Source organism: Scyliorhinus torazame, chromosome 1 (genome assembly GCF_047496885.1).
Source record: "Scyliorhinus torazame isolate Kashiwa2021f chromosome 1, sScyTor2.1, whole genome shotgun sequence".
Classification (NCBI taxonomy): Eukaryota; Metazoa; Chordata; class Chondrichthyes; order Carcharhiniformes; family Scyliorhinidae; genus Scyliorhinus; species Scyliorhinus torazame.
The window spans coordinates 366922672-366946128 of record NC_092707.1 but is presented as its reverse complement, the minus strand read 5'-3'; the positions used below and the strand labels follow the sequence as shown (position 1 = coordinate 366946128).

At 46.9% G+C, this 23457-nt stretch overlaps 1 protein-coding gene across 1 annotated transcript in view; it reads left to right on the top strand.

Moving 5' to 3' along the window:
* lhcgr (luteinizing hormone/choriogonadotropin receptor) overlaps positions 1-23457 on the top strand; it is a 227068-nt gene that overhangs the window by 149140 nt on the left and 54471 nt on the right. Inside the window, exon 7 of the mRNA XM_072511287.1 lies at positions 21814-21891. Coding sequence (XP_072367388.1) covers positions 21814-21891 — 78 coding nt within the window. The remainder of the gene's footprint in view (positions 1-21813; positions 21892-23457) is intronic.

Here is a 23457-nt window from a genome sequence, read left to right as displayed (position 1 = left end):
ATAAAACACCACTGTTTCCACGCCCGTGCTGTCGTAAAACACCACTGTTTCCACACCAGTGCTGTCATAAAACACCACTGTTTCCACGCCAGTGCTGTCATAAAACACCAATGTTTCCACGCCAGTGCTGTCATAAAACACCAATGTTTCCACACCAGTGCTGTCATACAACACCAATGTTTCCACACCAGTGCTATCATAAAACACCACTGTTTCCACGCCAGTGCTGTCATAAAACACCACTGTTTCCACACCAGTGCTGTCAGGAAACACCACTGTTTCCACGCCAGTGCTGTCACAAAACACCACTGTTTCCATGCCAGTGCTGTCATTAAACACCACTGTTTCCATGCCAGTGCTGTCATAAAACACCACTGTTTCCATGCCAGTGCTGTCATAAAACACCAATGTTTCCACGCCAGTGCTGTCTTGAAACACCAATGTTTCCACACCAGTGCTGTCTTGAAACACCACTGTTTCCATGCCAGTGCTGTCATAAAACACCAATGTTTCCACGCCAGTGCTGTCTTGAAACACCAATGTTTCCACGCCAGTGCTGTCATGAAACACCAATGTTTCCACACCAGTGCTGTCGTAAAACACCAATGTTTCCACACCAGTGCTGTCATAAAACACCACTGTTTCCACACCAGTGCTGTCATAAAACACCAATGTTTCCACACCAGTGCTGTCATGAAACACCAATGTTTCCACACCAGTGCTGTCATAAAACACCACTGTTTCCACGCCAGTGCTGTCATGAAACACCACTGTTTCCACACCAGTGCTGTCATAAAACACCACTGTTTCCACGCCAGTGCTGTCATAAAACACCACTGTTTCCACGCCAGTGCTGTCATAAAACACCACTGTTTCCACACCAGTGCTGTCATAAAACACCAATGTTTCCACACCAGTGCTGTCATAAAACACCACTGTTTCCACGCCAGTGCTGTCATAAAACACCACTGTTTCCACACCAGTGCTGTCATAAAACACCACTGTTTCCACGCCAGTGCTGTCATAAAACACCACTGTTTCCACGCCAGTGCTGTCATAAAACACCACTGTTTCCACGCCAGTGCTGTCATAAAATACCAATGTTTCCACACCAGTGCTGTCATAAAACACCACTGTTTCCACACCAGTGCTGTCATAAAACACCACTGTTTCCACGCCAGTGCTGTCTTGAAACACCAATGTTTCCACGCCAGTGCTGTCATAAAACACCACTGTTTCCACGCCAGTGCTGTCATAAAACACCAATGTTTCCACGCCAGTGCTGTCATAAAACACCACCGTTTCCACGCCAGTGCTGTCATAAAACACCACTGTTTCCACACCAGTGCTGTCATAAAACACCACTGTTTCCACGCCAGTGCTGTCATAAAACACCACTGTTTCCACACCAGTGCTGTCATAAAACACCACTGTTTCCACACCAGTGCTGTCATAAAACACCACCGTTTCCACGCCAGTGCTGTCATAAAACACCACTGTTTCCACGCCAGTGCTGTCATAAAACACCAATGTTTCCACGCCAGTGCTGTCATAAAACACCACCGTTTCCACGCCAGTGCTGTCATAAAACACCACTGTTTCCACACCAGTGCTGTCATAAAACACCACTGTTTCCACGCCAGTGCTGTCATAAAACACCACTGTTTCCACACCAGTGCTGTCATAAAACACCACTGTTTCCACACCAGTGCTGTCATAAGACACCACTGTTTCCACACCAGTGCTGTCATAAAACACCACTGTTTCCACACCAGTGCTGTCATAAAACACCAATGTTTCCACACCAGTGCTGTCATGAAACACCAATGTTTCCACACCAGTGCTGTCATAAAACACCACTGTTTCCACGCCAGTGCTGTCATGAAACACCACTGTTTCCACACCAGTGCTGTCATAAAACACCACTGTTTCCACGCCAGTGCTGTCATAAAACACCACTGTTTCCACGCCAGTGCTGTCATAAAACACCACTGTTTCCACACCAGTGCTGTCATAAAACACCAATGTTTCCACACCAGTGCTGTCATAAAACACCACTGTTTCCACGCCAGTGCTGTCATAAAACACCACTGTTTCCACACCAGTGCTGTCATAAAACACCACCGTTTCCACGCCAGTGCTGTCATAAAACACCAATGTTTCCACGCCAGTGCTGTCATAAAACACCACCGTTTCCACGCCAGTGCTGTCATAAAATACCAATGTTTCCACACCAGTGCTGTCATAAAACACCACTGTTTCCACACCAGTGCTGTCATAAAACACCACTGTTTCCACGCCAGTGCTGTCTTGAAACACCAATGTTTCCACGCCAGTGCTGTCATAAAACACCACTGTTTCCACGCCAGTGCTGTCATAAAACACCAATGTTTCCACGCCAGTGCTGTCATAAAACACCACCGTTTCCACGCCAGTGCTGTCATAAAACACCACTGTTTCCACACCAGTGCTGTCATAAAACACCACTGTTTCCACGCCAGTGCTGTCATAAAACACCACTGTTTCCACACCAGTGCTGTCATAAAACACCACTGTTTCCACACCAGTGCTGTCATAAAACACCACCGTTTCCACGCCAGTGCTGTCATAAAACACCACTGTTTCCACGCCAGTGCTGTCATAAAACACCAATGTTTCCACGCCAGTGCTGTCATAAAACACCACCGTTTCCACGCCAGTGCTGTCATAAAACACCACTGTTTCCACACCAGTGCTGTCATAAAACACCACTGTTTCCACGCCAGTGCTGTCATAAAACACCACTGTTTCCACACCAGTGCTGTCATAAAACACCACTGTTTTCACACCAGTGCTGTCATAAGACACCACTGTTTCCACACCAGTGCTGTCATAAAACACCACTGTTTCCACACCAGTGCTGTCATAAAACACCACCGTTTCCACGCCAGTGCTGTCATAAAACACCACTGTTTCCACGCCAGTGCTGTCATAAAACACCACTGTTTCCACGCCAGTGCTGTCATAAAACACCACCGTTTCCACGCCAGTGCTGTCTTGAAACACCACTGTTTCCACGCCAGTGCTGTCATAAAACACCACTGTTTCCACGCCAGTGCTGTCATAAAACACCACCGTTTCCACGCCAGTGCTGTCATAAAACACCAATGTTTCCACACCAGTGCTGTCATAAAACACCACTGTTTCCACACCAGTGCTGTAATAAAACACCACCGTTTCCACGCCAGTGCTGTCATAAAACACCACTGTTTCCACACCAGTGCTGTCATAAAACACCACTGTTTCCACGCCAGTGCTGTCATAAAACACCACTGTTTCCACGCCAGTGCTGTCTTGAAACACCAATGTTTCCACGCCAGTGCTGTCATAAAACACCACTGTTTCCACACCAGTGCTGTCATGAAACACCACTGTTTCCACGCCAGTGCTGTCTTGAAACACCAATGTTTCCACGCCAGTGCTGTCATAAAACACCACTGTTTCCACGCCAGTGCTGTCATAAAACACCACTGTTTCCACGCCAGTGCTGTCTTGAAACACCAATGTTTCCACGCCAGTGCTGTCGTAAAACACCAATGTTTCCACGCCAGTGCTGTTGTAAAACACCAATGTTTCCACACCAGTGCTGTCTTGAAACACCAATGTTTCCACACCAGTGCTGTCATAAAACACCACTGTTTCCACACCAGTGCTGTCGTAAAACACCACTGTTTCCATGCCAGTGCTGTCATAAAACACCAATGTTTCCACACCAGTGCTGTCATAAAACACCACTGTTTCCACACCAGTGCTGTCATAAAACACCACTGTTTCCATGCCAGTGCTGTCATAAAACACCACTGTTTCCACGCCAGTGCTGTCGTAAAACACCACAGGTTCCACGCCAGTGCTGTCGTAAAACACCACTGTTTCCATGCCAGTGCTGTCATAAAATACCACTGTTTCTACGCCAGCGCTGTTTTTGCTGTCGTAAAACACCACTGTTTCCACGCTAGTGCTGTCGTAAAACACCACTGTTTCCACACCAGTGCTGTCTTGAAACACCAATGTTTCCACACCAGTGCTGTCATAAAACACCACTGTTTCCACGCCAGTGCTGTCATAAAACACCACTGTTTCCACGCCAGTGCCACTGCTTCCACGCCAGTGCTATCGTAAAACACCACTGTTTCCACACCAGTGCTGTCGTAAAACACCATTGTTTCCACGCCAGTGCTGTCATAAAACACCACTGTTTCCACGCTAGTGATGTCGTAAAACACCACTGTTTCCAAGCCAGTGCTGTCGTAAAACACCACTGTTTCCACGCCAGTGCTGTCATAAAACACCACTGCTTCCACGCCAGTGCTGTCATGAAACACCACTGTTTCCACGCCAGTGCTGTCATGAAACACCACTGTTTCCACGCCAGTGCTGTCATAAAACACCACTGTTTCCACACCAGTGCTGTCGTAAAACACCACTGTCTCCACGCCAGTGCTGTCATAAAACACCAATGTTTCCACACCAGTGCTGTCATAAAACACCACTGTTTCCACGCCAGTGCTGTCATAAAACACCACTGTTTCCACGCCAGTGCTGTCATAAAACACCAATGTTTCCACGCCAGTGCTGTCATAAAACACCACTGTTTCCACGCCAGTGCTGTCATAAAACACCAATGTTTCCACGCCAGTGCTGTCATAAAACACCACCGTTTCCACGCCAGTGCTGTCATAAAACACCACTGTTTCCACACCAGTGCTGTCATAAAACACCACTGTTTCCACGCCAGTGCTGTCATAAAACACCACTGTTTCCACACCAGTGCTGTCATAAAACACCACTGTTTTCACACCAGTGCTGTCATAAGACACCACTGTTTCCACACCAGTGCTGTCATAAAACACCACTGTTTCCACACCAGTGCTGTCATAAAACACCACCGTTTCCACGCCAGTGCTGTCATAAAACACCACTGTTTCCACGCCAGTGCTGTCATAAAACACCACTGTTTCCACGCCAGTGCTGTCATAAAACACCACCGTTTCCACGCCAGTGCTGTCTTGAAACACCACTGTTTCCACGCCAGTGCTGTCATAAAACACCACTGTTTCCACGCCAGTGCTGTCATAAAACACCACCGTTTCCACGCCAGTGCTGTCATAAAACACCAATGTTTCCACACCAGTGCTGTCATAAAACACCACTGTTTCCACACCAGTGCTGTAATAAAACACCACCGTTTCCACGCCAGTGCTGTCATAAAACACCACTGTTTCCACACCAGTGCTGTCATAAAACACCACTGTTTCCACGCCAGTGCTGTCATAAAACACCACTGTTTCCACGCCAGTGCTGTCTTGAAACACCAATGTTTCCACGCCAGTGCTGTCATAAAACACCACTGTTTCCACACCAGTGCTGTCATGAAACACCACTGTTTCCACGCCAGTGCTGTCTTGAAACACCAATGTTTCCACGCCAGTGCTGTCATAAAACACCACTGTTTCCACGCCAGTGCTGTCATAAAACACCACTGTTTCCACGCCAGTGCTGTCTTGAAACACCAATGTTTCCACGCCAGTGCTGTCGTAAAACACCAATGTTTCCACGCCAGTGCTGTTGTAAAACACCAATGTTTCCACACCAGTGCTGTCTTGAAACACCAATGTTTCCACACCAGTGCTGTCATAAAACACCACTGTTTCCACACCAGTGCTGTCGTAAAACACCACTGTTTCCATGCCAGTGCTGTCATAAAACACCAATGTTTCCACACCAGTGCTGTCATAAAACACCACTGTTTCCACACCAGTGCTGTCATAAAACACCACTGTTTCCATGCCAGTGCTGTCATAAAACACCACTGTTTCCACGCCAGTGCTGTCGTAAAACACCACAGGTTCCACGCCAGTGCTGTCGTAAAACACCACTGTTTCCATGCCAGTGCTGTCATAAAATACCACTGTTTCTACGCCAGCGCTGTTTTTGCTGTCGTAAAACACCACTGTTTCCACGCTAGTGCTGTCGTAAAACACCACTGTTTCCACACCAGTGCTGTCTTGAAACACCAATGTTTCCACACCAGTGCTGTCATAAAACACCACTGTTTCCACGCCAGTGCTGTCATAAAACACCACTGTTTCCACGCCAGTGCCACTGCTTCCACGCCAGTGCTATCGTAAAACACCACTGTTTCCACACCAGTGCTGTCGTAAAACACCATTGTTTCCACGCCAGTGCTGTCATAAAACACCACTGTTTCCACGCTAGTGATGTCGTAAAACACCACTGTTTCCAAGCCAGTGCTGTCGTAAAACACCACTGTTTCCACGCCAGTGCTGTCATAAAACACCACTGCTTCCACGCCAGTGCTGTCATGAAACACCACTGTTTCCACGCCAGTGCTGTCATGAAACACCACTGTTTCCACGCCAGTGCTGTCATAAAACACCACTGTTTCCACACCAGTGCTGTCGTAAAACACCACTGTCTCCACGCCAGTGCTGTCATAAAACACCAATGTTTCCACACCAGTGCTGTCATAAAACACCACTGTTTCCACGCCAGTGCTGTCATAAAACACCACTGTTTCCACGCCAGTGCTGTCATAAAACACCAATGTTTCCACGCCAGTGCTGTCATAAAACACCACTGTTTCCACGCCAGTGCTGTCGTAAAACACCACTGTTTCCACACCAGTGCTGTCATAAAACACCACTGTTTCCACGCCAGTGCTGTCATAAAACACCAATGTTTCCACGCCAGTGCTGTCATAAAACACCAATGTTTCCACACCAGTGCTGTCATACAACACCAATGTTTCCACACCAGTGCTATCATAAAACACCACTGTTTCCACGCCAGTGCTGTCATAAAACACCACTGTTTCCACACCAGTGCTGTCAGGAAACACCACTGTTTCCACGCCAGTGCTGTCACAAAACACCACTGTTTCCATGCCAGTGCTGTCATTAAACACCACTGTTTCCATGCCAGTGCTGTCATAAAACACCACTGTTTCCATGCCAGTGCTGTCATAAAACACCAATGTTTCCACGCCAGTGCTGTCTTGAAACACCAATGTTTCCACACCAGTGCTGTCTTGAAACACCACTGTTTCCATGCCAGTGCTGTCATAAAACACCAATGTTTCCACGCCAGTGCTGTCTTGAAACACCAATGTTTCCACGCCAGTGCTGTCATGAAACACCAATGTTTCCACACCAGTGCTGTCGTAAAACACCAATGTTTCCACACCAGTGCTGTCATAAAACACCACTGTTTCCACACCAGTGCTGTCATAAAACACCAATGTTTCCACACCAGTGCTGTCATGAAACACCAATGTTTCCACACCAGTGCTGTCATAAAACACCACTGTTTCCACGCCAGTGCTGTCATGAAACACCACTGTTTCCACACCAGTGCTGTCATAAAACACCACTGTTTCCACGCCAGTGCTGTCATAAAACACCACTGTTTCCACGCCAGTGCTGTCATAAAACACCACTGTTTCCACACCAGTGCTGTCATAAAACACCAATGTTTCCACACCAGTGCTGTCATAAAACACCACTGTTTCCACGCCAGTGCTGTCATAAAACACCACTGTTTCCACACCAGTGCTGTCATAAAACACCACCGTTTCCACGCCAGTGCTGTCATAAAACACCAATGTTTCCACGCCAGTGCTGTCATAAAACACCACCGTTTCCACGCCAGTGCTGTCATAAAATACCAATGTTTCCACACCAGTGCTGTCATAAAACACCACTGTTTCCACACCAGTGCTGTCATAAAACACCACTGTTTCCACACCAGTGCTGTCATAAAACACCACCGTTTCCACGCCAGTGCTGTCATAAAACACCACTGTTTCCACACCAGTGCTGTCATAAAACACCACTGTTTCCACGCCAGTGCTGTCATAAAACACCACTGTTTCCACACCAGTGCTGTCATAAAACACCACTGTTTCCACACCAGTGCTGTCATAAAACACCACCGTTTCCACGCCAGTGCTGTCATAAAACACCACTGTTTCCACGCCAGTGCTGTCATAAAACACCAATGTTTCCACGCCAGTGCTGTCATAAAACACCACCGTTTCCACGCCAGTGCTGTCATAAAACACCACTGTTTCCACACCAGTGCTGTCATAAAACACCACTGTTTCCACGCCAGTGCTGTCATAAAACACCACTGTTTCCACACCAGTGCTGTCATAAAACACCACTGTTTCCACACCAGTGCTGTCATAAGACACCACTGTTTCCACACCAGTGCTGTCATAAAACACCACTGTTTCCACACCAGTGCTGTCATAAAACACCACCGTTTCCACGCCAGTGCTGTCATAAAACACCACTGTTTCCACGCCAGTGCTGTCATAAAACACCACTGTTTCCACGCCAGTGCTGTCATAAAACACCACCGTTTCCACGCCAGTGCTGTCTTGAAACACCACTGTTTCCACGCCAGTGCTGTCATAAAACACCACTGTTTCCACGCCAGTGCTGTCATAAAACACCACCGTTTCCACGCCAGTGCTGTCATAAAACACCAATGTTTCCACACCAGTGCTGTCATAAAACACCACTGTTTCCACACCAGTGCTGTCATAAAACACCACCGTTTCCACGCCAGTGCTGTCATAAAACACCACTGTTTCCACACCAGTGCTGTCATAAAACACCACTGTTTCCACGCCAGTGCTGTCATAAAACACCACTGTTTCCACGCCAGTGCTGTCTTGAAACACCAATGTTTCCACGCCAGTGCTGTCATAAAACACCACTGTTTCCACACCAGTGCTGTCATGAAACACCACTGTTTCCACGCCAGTGCTGTCTTGAAACACCAATGTTTCCACGCCAGTGCTGTCATAAAACACCACTGTTTCCACGCCAGTGCTGTCATAAAACACCACTGTTTCCACGCCAGTGCTGTCTTGAAACACCAATGTTTCCACGCCAGTGCTGTCATAAAACACCAATGTTTCCACGCCAGTGCTGTCGTAAAACACCAATGTTTCCACGCCAGTGCTGTTGTAAAACACCAATGTTTCCACACCAGTGCTGTCTTGAAACACCAATGTTTCCACACCAGTGCTGTCATAAAACACCACTGTTTCCACACCAGTGCTGTCGTAAAACACCACTGTTTCCATGCCAGTGCTGTCATAAAACACCAATGTTTCCACACCAGTGCTGTCATAAAACACCACTGTTTCCACACCAGTGCTGTCATAAAACACCACTGTTTCCATGCCAGTGCTGTCATAAAACACCACTGTTTCCACGCCAGTGCTGTCGTAAAACACCACAGGTTCCACGCCAGTGCTGTCGTAAAACACCACTGTTTCCATGCCAGTGCTGTCATAAAATACCACTGTTTCTACGCCAGCGCTGTTTTTGCTGTCGTAAAACACCACTGTTTCCACGCTAGTGCTGTCGTAAAACACCACTGTTTCCACACCAGTGCTGTCTTGAAACACCAATGTTTCCACACCAGTGCTGTCATAAAACACCACTGTTTCCACGCCAGTGCTGTCATAAAACACCACTGTTTCCACGCCAGTGCCACTGCTTCCACGCCAGTGCTATCGTAAAACACCACTGTTTCCACACCAGTGCTGTCGTAAAACACCATTGTTTCCACGCCAGTGCTGTCATAAAACACCACTGTTTCCACGCTAGTGATGTCGTAAAACACCACTGTTTCCAAGCCAGTGCTGTCGTAAAACACCACTGTTTCCACGCCAGTGCTGTCATAAAACACCACTGCTTCCACGCCAGTGCTGTCATGAAACACCACTGTTTCCACGCCAGTGCTGTCATGAAACACCACTGTTTCCACGCCAGTGCTGTCATAAAACACCACTGTTTCCACACCAGTGCTGTCGTAAAACACCACTGTCTCCACGCCAGTGCTGTCGTAAAACACCACTGTTTCCACGCCAGTGCTGTCATGAAACACCACTGTTTCCACACCAGTGCTGTCATTAAACACCACTGTTTCCACGCCAGTGCTGTCATAAAACACCACTGTTTCCACGCCAGTGCTGTCATAAAACACCACTGTTTCCACGCCAGTGCTGTCGTAAAACACCACTGTTTCCACGCCAGTGCTGTCGTGAAACACCACTGTTTCCACGCCAGTGCTGTCTTGAAACACCACTGTTTCCACGCCAGTGCTGTCATGAAACACCACTGTTTCCACGCCAGTGCTGTCGTAAAACACCACTGTTTCCACGCCAGTGCTGTCATAAAACACCACTGTTTCCACGCCAGTGCTGTCGTAAAACACCACTGTTTCCACGCCAGTGATGTCATAAAACACCACTGTTTCCACGCCAGTGCTGTCATGAAACACCACTGTTTCCACGCCAGTGCTGTTGTAAAACACCACTGTTTCCACGCCAGTGCTGTTGTAAAACACCACTGTTTCCACGCCAGTGTCAGGACTTAATCTCAAAATCGGAGAATCCAGTCCAGGATTTATAGATTCCTGGATGTTGCTTTTAGAAGGGCCAACAGGAAGAGGTTTTCCAAATTATGAACATCTCACCCTCTTTGAGAAGACTGTTGAGGACAGTGTTCATAGCTTTTGCTGAGTGAGGTTGCATTATCTGTGGGATTTTGTCGCCCCAGAATCGATGTGAAGCATCACACCACCACCATCTTGCACTCGCTTCCTGAATCTAAAAGGGGGTGATGCTCACCCATTGTTAGTTTCCATCCTCTTTTCCTACAGCTCCTCCATTTCTTCAGATGGTATTGAGGAGGGAGATGATGATGTTGGTGAAAAGCACATTGAGGACGAAGACACCCAAGAATCACAGTTCCACAATGCCCTCATCTCCCTGGACAGATGGGTCAACTCATTTATTACTATTTCAACTGAATATGAATTAGCATCATTGCAAGGGCACAATCGTGTTATGGATTGTGGTGGTTGGAGGTCAATCATCTCAGCTCCATCATCACTGCAGGAGTTCCTCAGCGTAGTGTCCTAGGCCCAACCATCTTCAGCTGCTTCATCAATGACCTACCTTCCATCAAGTCAGAAGTGGGGATGTTTGAGAATGACTGCACAATGTTTAGCACCATTCACGACTCCTCAGACAACGAAGCAGTCCATGTCCAAATGCAGCAAGACCAGGACAATATCCAGGCTTGGGCTGCAAGTGGCAAGTTACATTCATGCCACACAAGTGCCCGTTAATGACCATCTCTTACAAGAGAGGATCTAACCATCGCCCTTTGACATTCAGGGGCATTACCATTGCTGAATCCCCCACAATCAACTTCCTGGGGGTTACCATTGATCAGAAACTGAACTGGACTAGACATCTTAATACTGTGGCTACCAGGGCAGGTCAGAGGCTAAGAATCCTGTGGCGAGTAATTCACCTCCTGACCCCCCTCAAAGCCTGTCCATTATCTACAAGGCAGAAGTCAGGAGTGTAACGGATGCACTGCAGTAACTCACCAAGGTTCTTTAGGTAGCACCTTCCAAACCCACAACCACTACCATCTAGAAGGACAACAGCAGCAGATACCTGGGAACCCCACCACCTAGATGTTCTCCTCCAAGTCACTCACCACCCTGACTTGGAAATATATCGCCGTTTTTCACTGTCTCTGAGGCAACATTCTAGACCTCCTTCCCTAACAGCACAGTGGGTGTACCTACATCTCAAGGACTGCAGTGGTTCAAGAAGGCATCTCATCACCACCTTCTGAAGGGCAACTAAGGATGGGCAACAAATGCTGGCCTAACCAGCGACGCCCACATCCTGTACATGAATAAATATAAAAAGATTATTGGATATTACTAGAGGGGTAATCTAAAGACCTTGGGCTGAATTCTCCGCAGCCCCGCGCTGAAATCGCGTTCGGCACGGGGGCGGAGAATCCAATTTCACTCTGAAATCGGGCCGGGCGCTGGTATGGCGATTCTCCGGGACCCGCGAATCGGCGTGATCGCGGAGTACTCTGCGCGGCTGGGGGCCCATTGACAAAGGCCCACCCAGCTATCCTCCGCTCCCGACCGACCAAGTTCCCGACAGCGTGGAACTAACCTGGTATTGCCGGTCAGGATGCTGCGGACTCAGTCTGTGGCCGCCCAGGTGGGGGGGAGGGGGTATCAGACACCGGGGGGGGCTTTCTGGGGGCCGGGGGGCAGATCGACGCGGTCAGATGCTCGGGAGCGTGGCTGATCAAGGAGGGTGTGGGTCTAGTTTTTATGTGTGGCTCCGCGGTCCGGGTCCGCCATGGTGCTCGGCGTGGCCGCTGGTGGCCGGCGCCGTGCGCATGCGCGGACTCAAAACCGGAAGTGTGGGGGCCCTTATCCGCAGCTAAAGCTGCGTGAATTATCCTGGGTCCCTGCTAGCCCCCTGCAGGGCATTGAATCAGCTCATCTTTCTTACAGGAATCTCCAGAGTAAGACACCAGCATTTTTACGCCGGCATGGGGATATAGTCCCATTTTGGAAGAATCCAGCCCCTTGACATTACAGGTATCAAAAAAATGTGAGTTCAAATCCCACCATGGCTATCTGAGAACGTATTGAATTTTAAAAATACGTGCTTGAATTTTTCAGTCAGCGTGCATGCGTGATTGGCGGGCCCGGAAAGGCTGTAAACTCCACTCCCGCCTGACACCGGCAGCAAATAGCAATCATGCACTAGCTGGCCAATTGATAGCTGCCGAGTGTGAAACTCACTCGCTGAGAGGGCTGGCACTGCTGGAGCAGGGGTTGGAAGGAACAGGGTGGGCTCCTCCATGAAGTCAGCTGCAGGCAGCGTGTTTAACAGGCCGCCAGGAAGGACGCTGTGAAGAGCTTTGGGAGTTTGCTCAGTGGAAGGAGTCAGTCAATTCTTGGTATCCAGAATCAAAGTCAGGACCAACTTGTCCAAGGATTTAAGTCATGTCATCCGGAGGACCAAACCAAGGAGGCAGCCATGGAAATGACCGTCGACCCTTGCTTTTCTAATGACCGCTTGCGGACCCTCCTGCAGGCATTAAGTGAGCGGCAGGAGGTACTACTGCCACATGATGGCAAGACAAAGCCTCCAGGTGTCAACAAGAAAGCCTGGACAGAGGTGGCATTGATAGTGAGCAACCATGAGGTCATTCGCAGGACCTGGGTGCAGTGTCGGCAGAGCATGAATGACCTTCTCCACTCTGCAAGGGTGAGTAAGGAAGTCCCTTTGCATCTTGAAAGAATGTATATGTGTGGATACGCATTTGATGGGGCTGGAAGGTGGTAAGCGATTGGCTTCTTTCGTCAAATTGACCTGTGCCCAACAAGGCTGGGTGTAAGCACGTAAACCATCGCCATATTGAAGAGGGACTCATGAATCTGCTCTGGTCCTCACAGGAGAAGAGGGATCATAATGTGATCAAACAAAGCCATACTGGTGGTGGTGTCCCGAACCTGGCTGTGCTGATGCCAATAGAGGAGATTTTAGAGTTGGCCTGTGAGCATAGGGTGAGATCTACTGGGCGAGGAGAGGTGGGGGTGGGGATTTTGGAGGAGGATAAGAGTGAAAGGGCCATACCTTCGATGGGGGCGGGGTAGCTGAGCAATGGAGGGCAAAGGGTCAAGGAGTGCAAGGTTATGTCCACTTTTCTACGCTCTTGTATCAGTATATATTTGAGTCGCACAATGCCCATTTGCTACTTGCTCCGCTTCTTCAATACTCATATATACTTACTGCTGCTTTTTATCCATCAGCTGGATCATCGTCCAGACCAGGATTTGATGATCCACCATTAACCTTGGAGAGGGAGGGACCCCCAGCTGGTGCTCCGCACCTCGCGCCTCATCAGATACTGATATCTCGGTGGGGTTGAGTATGCTGTACAGATGGGTGCGCATACTGGGGAAATCATGTCACATTTCCGAGGAGCTGTCGGCAACAGAGAATTCCCTGGCCTCTGACAGTCGGAGGAGTATTGGAGACCAGGAAAATGCCGAGCCCCAGGCAGATAATGAGCCTCTGAAGTTGTCCATTAGGCAGCAAATGATGGATTCCCAGTGATATGTACACATGCCGATCTCCACAGATTGCACACTATGGTTCATACAATGGAGGAATCCATGTGGAGCATGAGTACTGGAGTCACCCTCAGCTCTGAACACACAGCATCCCCATCAAGCGATTGACGACTCTTATGACCCAGCTCCAGAAGCTCAATCTAGGGTTTCTGGGGTTACGGTCAGACCTGCAGACCCACATACTGGCAGTGACCTCAGCAAGGCATTAGTGTGAGAGGCGGATAAGGCACCTGGTGACTTTGTTTCTCGTCTATCTTCGTCCAAGACAGCCTCATGTTGGCGGCTGAGCAGCAGCTATCTGCACCTGTGGGCTCTTCTCAGGGCGCCCCTGAAGATGACAGAAGCTCCTCCATCCTCGACAAATGAGGAGTGTCCCACCACTGTGCATGACTTTCCCGCCCTGTCGGGGCTCTCTCAGCCTCCAGCAACCAGAGGACACCCACCAAGGTCATCCAGGTCAGTGGGGCACCCGAGTCAGCAGCCTGCCTGAAATGCAGCTGCCAGTGAAAGGGGAGCACCAAGATGAAGCACTAAACACAGACGGGCAATCACAGGTGAAACCCTTATCTGTTTGACTTGTGCTTTGTTGTTCCATAGAATCCCTACAGTGCAGAAGGAGGCCATTCGGCCCTTCGCATCTACACCAGCCCTCTGAAAGAGTGCATTGGCCCCTCCCCCACCCCATCCCCACCACCACAGCCAACGTGCACATCCCTGGACACTAAGGGGCAATTTGGCATGGCCAATCCACCTAACCTGCACATCTTTGGACTGTGGGAGGATACCTGAGTACCCGGGGGAAGTCCACACAGACTCGGGGAGAACGTACAAACTCCACACAGTCACCCGAGGCCGGAATTGAACCGGGTCCCTGGCGCTGTGAGACAGCAGTGCTAACTACTGTGCCACCGTGTCGCCGTTCCATATCATTTTATTAAAATCTCATTTCATATCACTTTGTCTTCTTGTGATATGAGTACCATTAAGATTAAAGATTAACATTAAAACCAAAAGGTAATTGAGCATGATAGCTTTTCTCAGGTTGGGGCACAGGAGAAAGTGGGTGTCAGGCGGGTTTCATGAGCTTCGATGGATAACATAATGCGATTTTCAATCCATGGACGGTTGACTTTGGAAGCTGACTGGAAGCTCCTTTGAATAAGAGCTTCCCAGGCTCCTAACAGCTGTTGCCTTACTGGGTCCTTGACATGAGCCTGTGGCTGTGCAGTTTCTTCCTCAGAGTGTGTGTAAGAATCATCCACACACATCACAGTCTTTCTCCTCCATCTGATCTCCTCGAGAGAAAGACAGATTTTGCAGGGCATCATAGCACACAACAATGAACAACACGTTACCTGCAGCACATTGAAGAGGTCCTCCAGACCGGGCCAGGCAATGAAAACTCATTTTGAGAATGCTTATCGTCCTCTTGGTTATGGTTCTCCTGGAGGCATGGCTTCTGTTGTACCTTTCTTCTGCGGAGGGTTGGTAGATAGAAGTCTTATTGGTTTCATCAACCATCATGTCAGAGGATATCCTTTATCCCCCGCTAGGTAGCCATCCAATCATGTAGGGGGATGACAAGCCTCAGAACCTGGGAGGCCTGAGAATATAAGAGTCTTGTCAACTCCCAGGATACCTTGCACAAACCTGGAGGATCTGCTGCTGGCGATCTCACACCAGCTGGACATTGAGAAAGCAGAAGCTTTTACAATTCACAAAGGCTCCCAGCTCTCCAGCAGAAACTTGATTGCCACATGGGTGTAATCATTGCACCCTGAATGTTTGAGAAGCCTGCAATAGCAGCAAATCCTCTTGCATGCTCTTCCTGACTATCATCATCTGCTCTGACGTATCTGAAAATAGTTTACACTCCTGAAGAGTATGTCTGTGCAAGCTTTATGCAGCTGTGTGCTGTGGATTGTGACACATGGCAGAGATCATGACAGGACCCTGGAAGGAACCTGAAGCATAAACATTGAGGGTGACAGTCACTTTCAGCACCGTGGGCATTGGGTGACCACCCACACAGCTGGATGCAATCTCAGGCCCAATCTTCTCAAAGATGGAAGTCATTGTCTCTCTTGAGACATGGATCCTTCTTCAGCACTGCACCTTGGTGATGTTGAGATAGCTGGATTTAACTGGATTTGGGCCTCCGAAAAGTTCCAGAGATGTAGAGGAAAGGATTGCAAAGATGATTCTGGATAGGAGCGAAAGCAACAGGGTAGTTGTTATGGGGGACTTTAACTTTCCAAATATTGACTGGAAACGCTATCGTTCGAGTACTTTAGATGGGTCCGTTTTTGTCCAATGTGTGCAGGAGGGTTTCCTGACACAGTACGTAGATAGGCCAATGAGAGGCGAGGCCATATTGGATTTGGTACTGGGTAATGAACCAGGACAGGTGTTAGATTTGGAGGTAGGTAAGCACTTTGGTGATAGTGACCATAATTCAATTACGTTTACTTTAGTGATGGAAAGGGATAGGTATATACCGCAGGGCAAGAGTTTTATCTGGGGGAAAGGCAATTATGATGCGATGAGGCAAGACTTAGGATGCAGCGGATGGAGAGGAAAACTGCAGGGGATGGGCACAATGGAAATGTGGAGCTTGTTCAAGGACCAGCTACTGCGTGTCCTTGATAAGTATGTACCTGTCAGGCAGGGAGGAAGTGGTCGAGCAAGGGAACCGTGGTTTACTAAGGCAGTCGAAACACTTGTCAAGAGGCAGAAGGAGGCTCATGTAAAGATGAGACATGAAGGTTCAGTTAGGGCGCTCGAGAGTTACAAGTTAGCTAGAAAGGACCTAAAGAGAGAGCTAAGAAGTGCCAGGAGGGGACATGAGAAGTCTTTGGCAGGTAGGATCAAGGATAACCCTAAAGCTTTCTATAGATATGTCAGGAATAAATGAATGACTAGGGTAAGAGTAGGGCCAGTCAAGGACAATAGTGGGAAGTTGTGCTTGGAGTCCGAGGAGATAGGAGAGGTGCTAAATGAATATTTTTCGTCAGTATTCACACAGGAAAAAGACAATGTTGTCAAGGAGAATACTGAGATTCTGGCTACTAGACTAGAAGGGCTTGAGGTTCATAAGGAGGAGGTGTTAGCAATTCTGGAAAGTGTGAAAATAGATAAGTCCTCTGGACCAGATGGGATTTATCCTAGGATTCTCTGGGAAGCTAGGGAGGAGATTGCTGAGCCTTTGGCTTTGATCTTTAAGTCATCTTTGTCTACAGGAATAGTGCCAGAAGACTGGAGGATAGCAAATGTTGTCCCCTTGTTCAAGAAGGGAAGTAGAGACAACCCTGGTAACTATAGACCAGTGAGCCTTACTTCTCTTGTGGGCAAAATCTTGGAAAGGTTTATAAGAGATAGGATGTATAATCATCTGGAAAGGAATAATTTGATTAGAGATAGTCAACACGGTTTTGTGAAGGGTAGGTTGTGCCTCACCAACCTTATTGAGTTCTTTGAATAGGTGACCAAACATGTGGATGAGGGTAAAGCAGTTGATGTGGTGTATATGGATTTCAGTAAAGCGTTTGATAAGGTTCCCCACGGTAGGCTACTGCAGAAAATACGGAAGCATGGGATTCAGGGTGATTTAGCAGTTTGGATCAGAAATTGGCAAGCTGCAAGAAGACAAAGGGTGATGGTTGATGGGAAGTGTTCAGACTGGAGTCCAGTTACTAGTGGTGTACCACAAGGATCTGTTTTGGGGCCACTGCTGTTTGTCATTTTTATGAATGACCTGGCGGAGGGCGTAGAAGGATGGGTGAGTAAATTTGCAGATGACACTAAAGTCGGTGGCGTTGTGGACAGTGCGGAAGGATGTTACAAGTTACAGAGGGACAGAGATAAGCTGCAGCGCTGGGCTGAGAGGTGGCAAATGGAGTTTAATGCAGAAAAGTGTGAGATGATTCATTTTGGAAGGAATAACAGGAAGACAGAGTACTGGGCTAATGGTAATATTCTTGGCAGTGTGGATGAGCAGAGAGATCTCGGTGTCCATGTACATAGATCCCGGAAAGTTGCCACCCAGGTTGAGAGGGTTGTTAAGAAGGCGTACGGTGTGTTAGCTTTTATTGGTAGAGGGATTGAGTTTCGGAGCCATGAGGTCATGTTGCAGCTGTACAAAACTCTGGTGCAGCCGCATTTGGAGTATTGCGTGCAATTCTGGTCGCCGCATTTTCGGAAGGATGTGTATTGGAAATTCTATTGCAATCACCCTTGAATATGTAGGGTGCTCCTCAGTGAACTGCAATGCTGTGAAACCTTTCTGTACAATATCCAGATTTGGCCATTGGACTCCAAGAGTAATAAAGTTGTTACGGCGCGGAAGATTGCCATCCAGTCCATTGAGTCCATGCAGACTCTTTTCAACCTCTAATCAGACTCTTTTTCCATGGAGCTATGAACAGGTCTAAATGACTCCAGTAATTGATTCAGCTTGAAGAGCCAAACCACTTTCATGAGCATGTCCAGTGAAACCCAAATTCTATCGTATGAAATGGCTGTTCTGACAAATACTAGCTTCTTTACTGCTATCTCCCTTCCTTCCTGCATACTTGAGCTCAATGATTCTTCCAGTGCAGTCTCCTCAACCTCATGCCCTACATCCTCTCTCTGACGTGGAGATACCTGTTCTGGTATTTGCAGTGGGTGGAGTTAGTCGCACAGGCTGCTGTGAATTGCTGGCTTTAGATCAGCCCAGCTCCAGCCACTTCTGGTGGTTTGTCTGAAGAAGCAGCAAAGAAAGAAATGTTAAAATACACCTGGAGCAATGCTTTCATGAAAATATACCGTATGAGAAACTGAGGAGAAATCAAACTCTAGCAATTAAGCATGGGAACAGTGATAAATGGGTAGGATACATGATATAGAAAGCGATTGTCTCAAAATCCTATACACAAATGACAGGAATAATGTAGACTATCTAGAGATTTGCAAAAGAGAAAAATAATATAATTACAAATGCTATTATAACATATAATCAGAACCAAAGGAACTTGTTTGAATGATTTAGATTTGACGGCCAGTTATGAATTATTCCGTCAGAATAAAAGGCCTGTAGAGTGAGTTTGTATGTTAAATATCAACGAATGAAACTGAGATAGTTTCTAGTTCAGGTATTGAACATTTGGAAACTTTGTAGGTCAAATTAAATGGAAGAAAATTAAAAATGTAGCTATGGGGAGTCTTACAGATCACTAAATCAGCCAGAGAATATAGATTAGGCACTTTAAACTCAAATTATAGGATTACTTAGGATGGACGGCACAGAATAAGGCCTTTTGTGCCAATCTGCCCCACCATATTTATGCTCCACTTGAGATTCCTCCAATCTTTTTTCATCTAAATAACTTCTCCTTCAACTGTTTTATCCAACTTCCCCTTATATTTGTCTATATTATTCACTTCAACCAGTCCCTATGGTAGCAGGTTCCACATTCTCACCACTCTTCAGGTAGAAAGATTTCTTCTGAATTCCTTATGCTAAGAACCCTGCTAATGTTCAATGTGAGGGCATTCCAAATCTAAGAAGGGAATCTTGGAACACCAGTTCTTAACTATTTTTTGCGATTTGGAATATAATGTGAGAAAAAGATGAAACCCAGTGAGGGAAGGGGTCAGTCTTGTAAATCATTGAAATGACAAAACTCTCATCAAACTTTAAAATACACGATAGGAAAGACAACAATAAAGAACAACATTTACAATTAATTACAATAATGGTTACCAGACAATATGCTTAAATTACACCCCTATCTAAATCTATCTACTTTCCTAAACTCCGAGAATACATCTTCCCCAAAACAACATCCCATAGGTTTTAACAAAATGAGCCAAATCCAACAAATAATTACCACACAGCACCTGTACCTTACTTTAGGGAGCGTTTCACCTAGTTTAGGTTATAGCCTTAGGGATCTGACACAGACAGACTTTGGCTTTCTTTTCAGCACAACAGCTTGAATCTCTGAGGTATCTCTGCTTTGCAACTAGGTATGGCTATGATGTAGGTCCCTAGACTGTTAGTCTCCACTTTGCTTAACAAAGTATCTGTTTCACCCTGCTGCGAGGTTACTCTGCAACTCACAAGTCCTCAGTGCAGCTAAATCCCCATCAGTTTCTTTACTTTTCATTTCAACATTTATTGAATATCTTATAACTATCTTATATTGCTGGGCTTTAGTTATCAAGGAAAGATCATTGTATTATGATGGGGTGGCTTTGATTTGCTGGGCATTGTGAGATTGTGAAAAGTAAATTGCCTTCATAAACTGTGAGCGAACCTTCGAGGCAACCCAATAAAAGTTTGAGAAAAAGATACATCGCCATTCCTGGGCATTTTTGAGTTGTGATATGACACAAGTGGCCATGGAAGTTACAAAGGGAGGAAACAAAGTGTTGTTATTATGTAATAATCAGGGAATGGTGCATATAGTCAAATTCAAACACCAGCTAACTACTAGCCACATACAGACATCAAAATAAAATTTGCGACAGCAGAGGAAAGGAGTACAACCAACACACATGGCTTAAGTAGATTTTGAGGAAACATGTCAGCAAATGCTATTAGATTGGATATTTAGAAGGAGTAAATGGAACATATTCAAAGACATAATTGTTGGAAAAATATTTTATCAGGTAAAACATGCAGTAGAGGAAACCTATGTAAGCAACAAAGGAAGTAATGTGGTGATAACAGTTTTAAAAAAAAGGGTTTAACTTAAATATGAAACAACACATATGTTTGAAGATCGAGATGAGTATAGGCAAAAGCTAATAGATGCCTTTACAAGATAATCTGAGAATTACTTCCCTCGTACCGGATTGGAAATTAAAGGGCAAGAGGAAGAAAAGTTCATAAACTTGCAAAAGGAAACAAGGGGAAATTTAACCGATGTATTTCCTCTGGTTATTCATCTTTCTTGGGAGATAAAAAAGAACTGTCCCAGAAGAGTTATGAGTTTTCGTCACTAGGCTTTGTACTCACATGTACTTGACCGGATATTGAATTGAAAAACATAAATGGTGCAGCACGGTGGCGCAGTGGTTAGCACTGCTGCCTCACGGCGCTGAGGACCCGGGTTCGATCCCGGTCCCGGGTCACTGTCCATGTGGAGTTTGCACATTCGCCCCGTGTCTGTGTGGGTCTCTCTCCCACAACCCAAAGATGTGCAGGGTAGCTGGATTGGCCACACTAAATTGGAAAAAAAAGAATTGGTTACTCTAAATCTATTTTTAAAACATCAAAATGAATAAGACAGGCCATTTGTTACATTAACCTCTTTCGTACCACTGACTATGTACATGTATCATGAATTATCAGAAATTTATAACATCTCTCACGTAAGGCAGACAACCTAAGAAATATCTCCAAGAACAGAAAGCCTGTTAAGTTTCTTCATTATGTCAAAACTTGCATTGTCCACCTGCAAAACGGCACATACATTCCAAATGCTCCCTCCATGTCTGAGGACTACAGGCATTGATGAAATTATACCCTGACCAAATTCATCACCTTTAGGAAAGGAAAGGAAAAGATGGAGGAGAAAAATTTTAATCTGGACCACAGAGTTTTACAGAAGCTGTGTTCTTTTAAATGATGATTTATGTATGTTAATTTCTAACTGATGTGGAATTATCATACTGGCGGTAAAAAAAATTATTTGCATCCACAGTTAATATATTATTATTTACATCAATGTGATTTAAAATTATTGTTGCTAAAATGTGCATATTTATTTTCAGGGAAATATGTGACAATTTACACCTTCAAACCATACCCGAAAATGCATTTCAAGGAATGAACAATGAATCTCTAACATTGTAAGTATGGTCACTTATGACACTTCGATAAATTACTGTACTTTCTCTCCACTGCAAATGCCCAATTTCAAATGAGCGATGTATTTGGTGTTTAGATTATACACACTAACTACAAGTTTTGCAAAGTTACATTCTTGGTGTAAATTTGCTGGAGCAGAATTTGACTTTACAGTCCTCTCAATTTTCCACTGTTCTTAATTAATTAATTAATCTTTATTATTGTCACAAGTAGGCTCACATTAACACTGCAATGAAGTTACTGTGAAAAGCCCCTATTCGTCACACGACGACGCCTGTTTGGATACACAGATGGAGAATTCAGAATATCCAATTCACCTAACAGCATGTCTTTCGAGACTTGTGGGAGGAAACCGGAGCACCTGGAGGAAACCCACGCAGACACGAGGAGAACATGCAGACTCCACACAGGCAGTGACCCAAGCTGGGAATCGAACCTGGGATCCTGGCACTGTGAAGCAACAGTGCTAACCACTGTGCTGCCACCAGGATAGGCACATTCTCCTCCACCTGGCTGAACTTGTTCTATCTCTCAACAATTTCTCCTTTAACTCATCCCACTTTCTCCAAATCAAAGGTGTAGCAATGGGTACCCGCATGGGTCCTAGCTATGCTTGCCTTTTTATGGGGTATGTGGAACAGTCCTTGATCCATGCCTACCCGGGTCCCCTCCCACAACTCCTTTACCGATACATTGATGACTATTTTGGTGCCACTTCATGCTCTCGTCCGGACCTGGAAAAATTCATCAACTTCGCTTCCAGTTTCCACCCCTCCATCACTTTCATCTGGTCCATCTCAGACACTTCCCTTCCTTTCCTTGATCTTTCTGTCTCCATTTCTGGCAATAGGCTATTTACTAATATCCACTACAAGCCCACTGACTCCCATAGCTATCTGGACTACAGCTCTTCGCACCTACACCCTGTAGGGACTCCATCCCTTTCTCTCAACTCCTTCGCCTCCGTCGCATTTGTTCCGATGATGCCACTTTCCAAAATGATGCTTTGAAAATGTGTTCCTTCTTCCTCAACCGTGATTTCCCACCGACAGTTGTTGACAGGGCCCTCAACAGTGTGCGGTCCATCTCCCTCGCCCCCTCCCCTCGCTCCCAGAACAAGGATAGAGGGCAAAATTCTCCGGAAACGGCGCGATGTCCGCCGACTGGCGCCCAAGACGGCGCAAATCAGTTGGGCATCGCGCCGCCCCAAAGGTGCAGAATGCTCCGCATCTTTGGGGGCCGAGCCCCAACCGTAAGGGACTAGGACGGCGCCGGACGAATTTCCGCCCCACCAGCTGGCGGAAAAGGCCTTTGGTGCCCCGCCAGCTGGCGTGGAAATGACATCTCCGGGCGGCGCATGCGCGGGAGCATTAGTGGCCGCTGACGGTAGTCCCGCGCATGCGCAGTGGAGGGATTTTCTTCCGCCTCCGCCATGGTGGAGACCATGGCGAAAGCGGAAGGAAAAGAGTGCCCCACGGCACAGGCCCACCCGCGGATCGGTGGGCCCCGATCGCGGGCCAGGCCACAGTGGGGGCACCCCCCGGGGC